This window comes from Zonotrichia albicollis, chromosome 9 (genome assembly GCF_047830755.1).
Source record: "Zonotrichia albicollis isolate bZonAlb1 chromosome 9, bZonAlb1.hap1, whole genome shotgun sequence".
In the NCBI taxonomy this organism is placed as follows: Eukaryota; Metazoa; Chordata; class Aves; order Passeriformes; family Passerellidae; genus Zonotrichia; species Zonotrichia albicollis.
The window spans coordinates 42,126,754-42,138,298 of NC_133827.1; the positions used below are offsets into that span (position 1 = coordinate 42,126,754).

Genomic DNA, 11,545 nt, shown 5'->3' on the forward strand with positions numbered 1-11,545 from the left:
TGGCAGCTGTTCTCATGCCAGTCATTCTGGAGCTAGCTCAAACACAGGTGTTTAGGACCTGGGAAAACAAAGAAAACAGCCATCAGAGGCTGCAGGACCAGACTCACTTGAGTCCAATTCCTGCTCTGGCAAATGTCCTCTTCCTCACAACAGCCTTCAGAAGGGTCTGGTCACTTCAGGGACTTGGAGCTCCAGCATTCCTGTTTGCCAGCTGCCTCAACTCCCAAGTGCCCATGTTTCTGTGACTACAGTCTTAAGAGATCCATAAAAAGATCTTCTGAACACCCTGGGAAGCACATCTGTCCTGTTGCTGCAGGGCAGTCCAGTACTCATGTCCTGCTTCAGTCTCTCGTATTCAAGGAGTGGTTTTGTCCCTGACAGAGGGGAACAACATGACAAAATGACTGTCTGCTCACCTACTAATATTCAGCTGTGATAGGGATGAAAGATTTTGGCTCATATCCTCATTTGTTCACTGAAGAGAAATCAAGATGAACCAAAATGGTTGAACAGTTTGTAAATTATTAAGTATTGAAGCTCCACTTCTCTGGAAGGCTACAGAGTGACAGACGTAGTGCAATGGCAAATAACAGAATAGCTCTTTAAAATTTAGGTGTGAGATTTCAAAAGACCTTCCTCTAATGTCCCAGACCAAGCATAACAGGCATCCTTGAGGCAAATAACAGATTTATTGAAAAAAAAACAAGCAAAGCTTTCTTTAGGAGAACACAATGACAATTTCTATGCAATCTCTGCAGGACATACCAGGCACCCCACAAATGCTCCCTGCCCTCCTGAGGCCTTCTGGGCACCCCACCTGTCCCTATCCTCCTGCTGGTTGGCACAAAGCCTCTGAAAAAGACTGAAATTCAAAGTCAGATTTTGTAGTGAAGCAGAAAAACAATACTTCAGTGCTTTACTGACAAAATCTGTTATGAGTGTCACCATTTCGGTTCCCAACTTCAGTTTCTTTTATGACTACTTCAGTGCTTGGACAAAAGTTTTGAATAAACCAGTCTCTTGCTGATAAGATCATGGACACCCAAGGACAAAACTAAATCTACTTCCAGTTACTCCTGTGGAAGGAAAAGATGGTCTGAATTTCTGCTATGCGTGTGTGGCCTGTGAGACATGGTGCTTGCTAAATGAAAAGTATGAACACTACAGTTTCAAAGCTCATTTTTGTTTGTTTTTATTTGTTCAGTATTTTCAAGGGTAACACATGGAGGAAAAATGAAGTGACGTCAAACAGATGATTCTGAAATGTTAGCTTTGGTAGCACAAAGTGAAAATACAAATGTATTCTTGCATGAGCACAGCAGACAGAAAGGGTGGTCATCCTCTCTACATCCTGAAATATAACCAGGTATGTTGTTCAGAAAAGGTATTACCTTTATTCAGCCCAGCCCAGGCATTACCTTAATTCTGCAGCACAGTTCCAATATACTCACAGTAACTTCCACTGTGAACCTGAGAGTACATTAAAGGGTGCTAATGATTATAATGCATGCACTAGAACAAGCAGATTCTGTGGCAACGGTTTAATTTTCATTTAGATTAAATTTAAATTATGATTTACACCGCTCTGCTAAAAACACGGAAAGAGGCGCTTTAAGTGTAGCAGCAGGCACGCATATCTTCACGTATTCTTCTCTATTTTTATCTTGTCGTTGAACTTAACAGACTTCCAAGTGCAAGTAGATTGAAGCTCCATCTAGTGCCAGGGGCCAGGAAGTTGCTGGGAGGTTTCCATTGCAAAGCCAGCAGCCATTCTCAGGGGCCGGCCGAGGAGCAGCGGCCAGCCCGGCGTGCAGCGCTGTCACACACGGGCCGGCCGGAGGGACACTGCGGGGCTGCTCTTCGGGCGTGCAAAGGCTTCACCTGAAAGCTGCGGTGCCTTGGGCCGAGCCGAGGGCATGGCACGGCACCCGAAACACAAAGGCTTCACCTGAAAGCTGCGGTGCCTTGGGCCGAGCAGGGGCATGGCACGGCACCCGAAACACAAAGGCTTCACCTGAAAGCTGCAGAACCTTGGGCCAAGCAGGGCCATGGCACGGCACCCGAAACACAAAGGCTTCACCTGAAAGCCATGGTGCCTTGGGCCAAGCAGAGGCATAGCACAGAACCCGAAACACGAGCCCACCGCGGGGAGAGGGGGCCCTGCTCCATCACCAACACCCTCCACACGGCTCCTCTCTTTGGATCCAGGGAACCAGCACCCTGCTAACCTCTATCCAAAATCAGGCCATCAATGGCTCTGAAATGCCCTTGCTGTTTAATACATGGCTTGAGCCCTTGTTGGCAAGTCACCATCTCCTCCACAAACACCTACTAATGGTAGCACATAAAATGGGTGTCTATCACCCACACACAGAATAGCCTAGCTGGTGCTAATATTTCCTTCCTCTCTTCTTCTGTGTTTTTTCCCAATGGCAAGTGCTAGAACTGCACCTGTTTCTAGCTCTGTAACAAAGCCATGCTGCATGTCCCAGCTCCTATAAGCACACACTATTCTTACCCAAAACAAGGAGGAGGTTTGTGTAGCAGAGGACAGCTGTTCAGATAGTTCAGTCAAAGCAGTAACGTTGGAAGTTTTTTTACATGTGGAAGCCATGCTTCTTCATTTAAGAAAAGTGGTCTTCATTGCGCATTTTATATTTGACTTTCAAAGAAGACTGTAATGGAAGGAATCCTTTCACTGTCCTAGTTAAATGCAACCCACCTGAGTCATAAAGCTTTAAAAAGCACTATGCCAACTGGACACAGAGTACGGACAAACTGTATTAGATGCATCTGTCCCACATTTGTCTTCACATAACCTGAGCCCAGACTGGGAACGGCCCCATGCAAAGCAGGCGGGAACAAACGCGCGGGTGAGCGGCTCAAGGCACGCCAGCACCACTGATGCATGAGGATGGCGAGTTACACAGCACATGACTGGACTCTTCTTCTTCACAGCACCACCACCATGGCCCTGCTCACAGCTGTGTAAAGGCTGACAGCAATAGCTCACCCGTCTGCTCCAAAACAGCTCCCTGCCCGGGATCCGACGTTTCCTCCACAGGCACTGTCTGTGCGGTCACAGCAGTGCTGCTGGGGCACTGCCCACCCAAGCAGGGGCACAGCAACATCAGAGCTCCTGAAGCGCCCCCGGTCTTTGGGGATGCCCACGAGCGTGGCTGCAGGAGCTGCCCCAGCTCCACGGCAGTGACTCTGCTCCTCAAGCCGGCCACACGCTCCCCTTCCACAGTGAACACTTCAGCTGAGAGACAGCATGACTTATGGTCTCTTGAGAGCTATTTTGAAAGAAGGTAAAACCTTCTAAATGGAACTGCATCATTCTTAGGCTATTTTCCCCTTTCTTCATTTCTACTTTTCCCCACTCCTCCCATTTTTATATTCTTCATATTTCCTTTCACTCGTACCAGAGTGGCTGCTCTCCAGTTGCACAGTATTAGACTTTCACTTTCAGACTGAATACAGTTTTTCTAAGATTACAAAGACAACTTTGAGCAGAACAATTTTCATATACTTTGTTCCCCAAAAATGTGATATTTATTTGAGTGGATGCAAATGAGAGAAAAGCACTACACCTATGGCAGAAATAGTTATCTTCATGATGAAACTAAGCAGTACTTCAACTACCAAAAATTCACACCAAAATATTCTAAATATTAAATATACACTGACTCTTCTTTGATGAGCTAACATCAAGCAAGTTGACTGCTACTTATAGCTAGGATCAAGTTTTTTGTGACTAAAGAAAAATTTAGTATAAGGTTTTGCTGGGAAGATATGGCTTTTTAGACTTCAGAATTATTATTAAATGCTTTTGAAGACAGTGAATGTATTAGGTAGAAATTGTGTATCATAGATAAATTTATGTATCTGTGATTCAAAAATCCTTTGGATTTTTAACAAGTAACAAGCATTAACAGCAAAATCATTTGTGATCAGAGGTGGAAACCACACACAGACAAACACATTTACAGATCTTACCAGGGAAAGCAAGTTGAATGAAGAAATTAATGCCCTGAACAAAGCTCCAGAGCTCCCCAGCTGCATCATGTGGGTGACTGAATGTGCAGCAGAAAGCGGTGCAGAAACAATCACCTACAGTAACTGTGAGCCACAAAAACAGAACCGTCTGTCAGGGCTGTCACCAAGACACTGCAGGACAAAGCTGCTGCCTGGCATGGTGTCCCAGGGGACAGGGTCTCCATGCTCCTGCCATGCATCACAACACAGCACAACAGCCAGAACGGGGTTTTCTTCTTGGTGCATGCTAGCACAGTGAAAACATGCAGACCAGCTCTGAAAATGATAGATTTGTTCTACCAGTCAACTGTGACAGAGAAAAAACCAAGCAGATGAAGCCTGTGAAAAGTTCCCTGTTCTCTTTCATCTCCTATCACTTCTTGTTGTGGTCAGTGAAGCGTGCACAGAGGTCACAGGTTCAGACTTTACACCACAGTAAGATTGTTAACTGTCCCTGTTCAACCACACTGCACAAATATCCATTTAAAAATGACTGTCAAGAGCCTGTGCTTACTGTGCTTCATTTTCCACTTTTCTGCTTTCTCTCCCTCTAACTTTGTGCTTCTCCAACCCTCTTATTGCATTTCTTAGCCTCAGTTTTGACTTTTAAGATTAACCTCCCCACAGCCTTTCACTCACTGCAACAGCCAGAGGCATGTGATGAGTCACCACAAGTTTGGGCAAAATGACATACAGACCTTAGACTGAGTATGATTACACCTATTCAAGACTGCATCAAGCTATCTACAAACTTAATGAATTTCACAATCAGTTTCGTACCCTTTATTTCATAACTGAACAGTTAGCAGTCACCTATTTGGGTTCTGTTTGACTTTGGGCAAAACAAAATACTGCAGGATCTAAGCACACTGACAAGTCTGACTGCTTGGTAACTGCGAGGCACAGAAAGCTGTGTCATAATTCTGTACTTGTTACTCCTATAGGGACTCACCAAAGACACCACTATGAACCACAGACTACCTCTCCAAGTAAGAATTTATATACAATGTACTTCAACTTCTAGGAATAAGGTTTCTTTTCAGCAAGATAAAAAATTCACCTTAAAAATCCTAAAGTTGAGCAAAGTTCCATGACTTTAGACATCTTTTTTAGTGCTTTGGCTGGTCTGTAAACCATAAAGAAATGTCCTTCCTCCTATTTTAAAAGTACTTCTGGAAGCCACTGAAACAGAAGCAATTTCATGCTCTTATATGACATAGCCATATCCCTACTCCTGCGTCTGATTTTCAGAGTTACATTGTGGGTTTGTTCCATTTGAACTTGATGGTTAAATAAAGAATAAGCAAGGGAACCCCCTCAGAACTGCTTACATAACTGTCTTACATAGGAAAACAAAGGTTTTGCTGAGCTATCTTATTGGTAAAACCATACCAGGCCAAAATCCTCTAAGGAGATGAAACTCTCATAATAGAGAGTTAACATGGAGTTAAACCATTGATCCAAACAATGCAAGGTACACCAGAAAAGCACCTTTTTTTCAGAACTTTCTGGATGGTTTAAGTGCCATTGTACAAGGCTGTCTGCAGTGCAGCCACAATTGTGCTGTCATGGGACAGCACCTTCGTCATGCACAGCTGTAGTAGCTGTGCAATAAAACCCTCTACTGTGGTCTTCATGATTGTTGCATTTTGAATTACCATGTTTTTTAAACCTAGTTTCACACTTTCCACACATTAATATGCCATTTTTGTAATTTGTTTCTAGCTAACACTCATCCCAGTCTTTGGCAGCTTCCTGGGGTGTGGAGAGCCTGGTTCAAGTGTGCCTTAAAGAAATATAGAAGCCTGCTGTAAAAGCAGCCTTTCCCAGGCTTGATCCTGTAAATAATTAGGTTCTCAGCCACCTTCTATATAAACAACAAGATTCTCAAACCGTTCTGTCCTTGGCTGCTACTGGGAGCAGACAGTCAGTCTGGGAATAGAGATGAACGTTTTGGGAACCTTCCATATCAGGATGAGAACACTGATCTTGGTTTCAGTAAACTAACTTCAGGTATTGTAAACAAAAGGAGGAGCTGAAGTTTTCTCTACAGCCTATCAGGAGCTCAGATTTTGCAATATGCATGAAGTGAATTAACACTGTTATAAAAGGTGCCTGATTGATGAATAAAGTGGAGTCGATGCTGACCAACGCAAGGTGGGTCGTCTCCCTCCAACTTCAATATTGGGGTTTCAGCCAAGTCCCCTCCCTGGGTAGCTGTGGAAGGACCCTGCCCAGCCTGGCCCTCACCAGGCTGACACACACTGCACCCGGCTGTCGCCAGAAGCAGTGAATCCGCAGGCTCGTAGCACTTGTGAATTGCTGTTTCCCTCTGCCCTTCCACAAGCACGTGTGGTGCAGAGACAGAGGCCAGGGCCCGGCGTGGTCAGCAGGGGAAGGCACCGGGGCAGCGCCGGGTGGGCACAGCCACAGGGCCCGGCCACAGGGCCCGGCCACGGAGCACGGCCACGGAGCACGGCCACAGGGCACGGCCACAGGGCACGGCCACGGAGCACGGCCACGGAGCACGGCCACGGAGCACGGCCACGGAGCACGGCCGCAGGGCACGGCCGCAGGGCACGGCCACGGAGCACGGCCACGGGGCACGGCCACGGGGCACGGCCACAGGGCACGGCCGCAGGGCACGGCCGCAGGGCACGGCCGCAGGGCCCGGCCACGGAGCACGGCCACAGGGCACGGCCGCAGGGCACGGCCGCAGGGCCCGGCCACGGAGCACGGCCACGGAGCACGGCCGCAGGGCCCGGCCACATGGCACGGCCACATGGCACGGCCGCAGGGCACGGCCGCAGGGCCCGGCCACGGAGCACGGCCACGGAGCACGGCCGCAGGGCCCGGCCACATGGCACGGCCACATGGCACGGCCGCAGGGCACGGCCGCAGGGCACGGCCACGGAGCACGGCCACGGAGCACGGCCGCAGGGCACGGCCGCGGGGCACGGCCACAGGGCCCGGCTGCAGGGCCTGGCCACATCGCCTGGCCACAGGGCACGGCCACACGGCCCGGCCACAGGGCACGGCCACATCGCCCGGCCGCAGGGCACGGCCACATCGCCCCGCCACATCGCCCCGCCACAGGGCACGGCCCTGCGGCCCCTGGCAAGGCTTTCTCCACAAGGGAGCCCAGCTGCACTCTGCTGCTGCTTGACTGCCCTCCCGTCTGTACATAAGTGCTGGTTACAGTCATCTCAAATGGTGAAAAACAGTAATTTGGTCAAAGACAGTTAGACCTGTGACATCATAATGGTTGGACTCAATTATCCCAGAAAGCTTTCCCAACCTAAACAATCCTATTGAGAGAAGTCCTGCCTTTGGCTGTCTCATCTTTCCAAGCACAGCAGCAGTGCTGGTAGCTATAAGGCCTGATGGAAAAACCCAAGTTACATTACTCACAAAATATAATCCTCCTCCAAGTCTTTGGCCAATTTCAGTTTTTCTGTTAACAATATAAAAGCAGTCAAGTTTCTCACAAAGCTGTAAATACTGAGTATACTCTGGTTAAGCACAGCCAGTACTTTAGAATCCTTCCAAATTATTCTTTTTCTTAGATGTGATCAAACATCAATTTTAGACAAAGTTCTGAACAGATGTAAAAGACAAGGAATTGTTACAAGCTGCACAAAATCCTACCAAGCTGTGGCTGTAGTGTGCAATTAAATTCCAGAAAGAACAACTATCAGGTGAAATGTAGGAAGAGACTAAAATGCAAGAAATTATGATTTCACAACTATTTACTATAAGGCTATAGCTTAAAAGCAGTCCATTTCCTATGTGAGTCTAAGCACTGATGTTAAAATTACCTACTATATCTATCAATTTTAACAAGGATATTTTTATACATTTATAAATATTTTGCTTCAGAAATGTCCCAAATTCCACTTAACTCTTATAGCAAAAAAAAAACCTAAAAAACAACCCCAATAACCCTAAAGATCTCTGCTCTTACAACCTTTAACATACAGAGCATACCCTCATTTTCTTAAACCCAGCAGTCTCAAAGGTGCTGCTGCAGTAGTGCCTACACAAACAGTATTGTAACAATTGTATATAGCACACAACCAAATGAGGCGCCTAAGAGTGAAAATAAAATTAAAGAATCATGATTTTCAGAAACATGACTCGTGACTGCTGAATCTGCAAATTATACAACCTACCTGGTAGCTTTGAAACATTAAATAATAGCAACCCAATTTAGACTTCACTTTCTAAATATATTACTAGAGTTAGTTCACAAATAACACGACTAGAAGCTGAGCTACCAAGTCGTGAAATCCTCTACTCTGATCCAACCATTTATGTTAAGGAGATCCCAGACTTCCATGCAGGTCTTTCCAATTCAAATCATTCAAAACAGATGTCTGTATTCCCTGTATGGCTAAGACAATCCACACACCAAAACAGCCCTCACACCACTGATCACCTGGTCTGTGCAGCTATTAAAAGGTAGTATTGCCTGTGAGGCAGGAGCAATCTTACCCGGCCCTCCCTGCACTGTGACGCGCAGGTGACACACCTGTCACAGAGACCCTGGATCAGCACACAGCAGCCTGGCGTGGCTCTGCACTGGTTGACACGCAGGTGACACACCTGTCACAGAGGCCAAGCCCTGGATCAGCACACAGCAGCCTGGCGTGGCTCTGCACTGTGGGGAGCAGCAGCTCCTCCCCAGAGCCTGGCCCTCTCTGGACTGTGACACGCAGGTGACACACCTGTCACAGAGGCCCTGGATCAGCAGCCTGGCGTGGCTCTGGATGTGGGAGCAGCAGCTCCTCCCCGGAGCCTGGCCAGGCTCAGGTCTCTGACGTGCAGGTGAAACACTGGCCCTGGATCAGCAGGTGACACACCTGTCACAGAGGCCAAGCCCTGGATCAGCACACAGCAGCCTGGCGTGGCTCTGGACTGTGACACACAGGTGACACACCTGTCACAGAGGCCAAGCCCTGGATCAGCACACAGCAGCCTGGCGTGGCTCTGCACTGTGACACGCAGGTGACACACCTGTCACAGAGGCCCTGGATCAGCAGCCTGGCGTGGCTCTGCACTGTGACACGCAGGTGACACACCTGTCACAGAGGCCCTGGATCAGCAGCCTGGCCCTCCCTGCACTGTGACACACAGGTGACACACCTGTCACAGAGGCCCTGGATCAGCAGCCTGGCATGGCTCTGCACTGGGGGAGCAGCAGCTCCTCCCCGGAGCCTGGCCAGGCTCGGGTCTCTGCCTCTGTCAAACAGCCCTGCAGGCTGGGCTGCAAGCGCTCAGGAGGGCACAGGTGCTCACTGGGCACAAGGGACGGACAGACGTGTTGGAGGCTGAGATCCCTTCAGGCAAGAGGGCCTTTGGCTGAAGTCCTGGAAACCCACAGGTTCTTGTGTGAGATACCTGCATGCTTGTACCAAGCAGCCTGCCGTCCAAGAGAAGCCCACCTCTTATTAATCAAAGGATAATGATGATTAATAAAAGGGCAATCATAGCAAATAAGCAGCTCCAAAATCCTCAAGGCCTGCCCCTGGGTCACGAGATGTCTGTCTCTATATCCATTAAATCAACTTATTAAAGTAACACAATTTGGAATCCTTATTGCAACTTGAAGACAATCAACAAAAAATCAAACATATTTTGGTTGAACTCTAAAATAATGGGCTCATCAGCTTCCCACTAATTTCAGATGGATACATTTCATTTTGTGCTAGTAAGAATGTTTAACTGGGATCTCCTACAGACCAGGAGTAAACAGAGAAGCGACCCTCAATGGCACTCTCAGACAGAAGAGAACATTTTCTCCCTCCCATTGAAGGAATCTCTGGAGGTAGGATGATGAAGGCAAGTCAAGCTTCACAAAAAGCTTTTTAGCTATTTTAAAAGCTAAAAGCAACTTTAAGGACTGTAACTCATTGGTAGATACAGTGACATAAGAATATTTCTAGGATACATGGATGATGGCTGTCCAAATTCAGAGGGGTAAAGGCACTGTGAAAACAAAAGAGAGAAAAGAAACCCTTATGGAGTTAAGGTAAAAGATACAAATGAGCTGTTTTCCAAGTATCTAGTATTCCAAGTGATTAGTACTAAACAACACTCAATGCAATGACAACGGAACTAGGTTGTTAAATGACAATGGAACCCTGAAGTGTGCTGTAGGGGTATCCATAATAAATACCTGGAGACTTAAGGTAAAGAAGGGTAAAAGGAAAGGTAAAGGAAAGGTCAGGAAAAGGCAGATTAATTTATTGTATACTATGCCTTGGCATATTCAGCTATGAGATCTAACTTCTTGAATTGTAGCCACAAAGCTACTGACATGGACAGCCAGGCCACATCCCCCCAGTCTGCACTGCCCCAAGAATCACAACAGTCATCCAACAAAGCAAACTCACCCTGCTCAAGGTGAGCCCCCACCAGTTTCAATGTTACGAGAAACAGAACAATTGCCACGAAACACACCCTTAAGGCGCTGGTGAACACTCCGGCGACCCAGGACAGCCTTGGAGCAGCCAAGCCCTCCTGCCCATGGCCCGGTATCAGTGCACCAAACCAATGGCACCAGCCTCGGGTGTTGTAAAGAATGTGGAACTAAATTATTGCAATAGAGACTTGGTGGAACCTGGAACAATAAACCACAAAGTCACCAGTTACAACCCCTTGTAGAAAAAAAATGTAGCAGATGCTGGTGTGTGAGACAGGGACGCATCCCTGAGGTCCGGGAGGATGAAGGGCACGGGCGAGGCAGGCAGGGCGCAAGCCCTCTCCGAGGGGCGCGAAGGCAGACCTGAGATTTCAGCAGATGCAACAAACAGCACAAATGCAGCGACTGCCAGGGGCCGCGAGGGCACGGCGGGGCACGGGCGGGACGGGGCGCCGGACACTCCGTCTGTGCACGGGAGCGGGCACCGCTCTGCCCCGCGGCCGTGCCGGCTCCGGGCTCGCCCGCCGGGCACGCAGCGCAGCGCCTCTCCCTGAGCCCCGGGGCCGGACGGCGCCACCGCCGGTACTCACCGATCCCGGCCGCTGCCGGCCTCCGGTGCGGGCATCGCGGCGGCCGGACGGACCTCCGGCCCCGCCGCGGCTCTGCCCCGCGCGGTCCCGGCCGGGCGCGGGGAGGAGCCCGCACCGCCCGCTCCGCAATTCCACCGCGCCGAGCCGGGCTGGGCCGGCCCCCGCAGCAGTGCCGGGACTGCCCGCACCAATCGCCAGTGGCCGAGCGGCCCCGGGCTCGGGCATCGAGCAACCGAGCACAGGGCACCGGGCATCGGTCCCGGCGCCGGCCGCAGCCCCGCCCCGGCCCCCGGCCCGCTCCCCCCGGCCGCGGGGGCGGTGCCGGCCGCGCCCCTCCTCCCCCCGCCCCCGGCGCGGCAGCGCAGGGCTGGGCTGGGCCGCGCCGCCGCCGCCGCAGCGCTCGGTCCGCTCCGCCGCCGCACCGCCGGGACCGCCGCCCGCCCCGCGCCCCCGGCCCGCCCGCTGCCCGCTCGCCCTCGCCCGCCGCCCCGCG

General features: G+C 49.8%; 1 protein-coding gene across 6 annotated transcripts in view; it reads right to left on the reverse strand.

Moving 5' to 3' along the window:
- Nucleotides 1-11,380, reverse strand: part of LOC106629950 (uncharacterized) — a 53,463-nt gene extending 42,083 nt beyond the window's left edge. For 4 of the 6 annotated variants that reach the window (XM_074547615.1, XM_074547614.1, XM_074547612.1 and 1 more), the window contains exon 1: nucleotides 11,053-11,376. In XM_074547615.1, coding sequence (XP_074403716.1) covers nucleotides 11,053-11,306 — 254 coding nt within the window. In that variant the 5' untranslated portion in view covers nucleotides 11,307-11,376. Of the gene's footprint in view, nucleotides 1-10,433; nucleotides 10,661-11,052 lie in introns of all 6 variants that reach the window. The other 2 variants (XR_012581703.1, XR_012581702.1) reach the window with 2 other exon arrangements.
- Nucleotides 11,381-11,545: the final 165 nt, after the last annotated feature.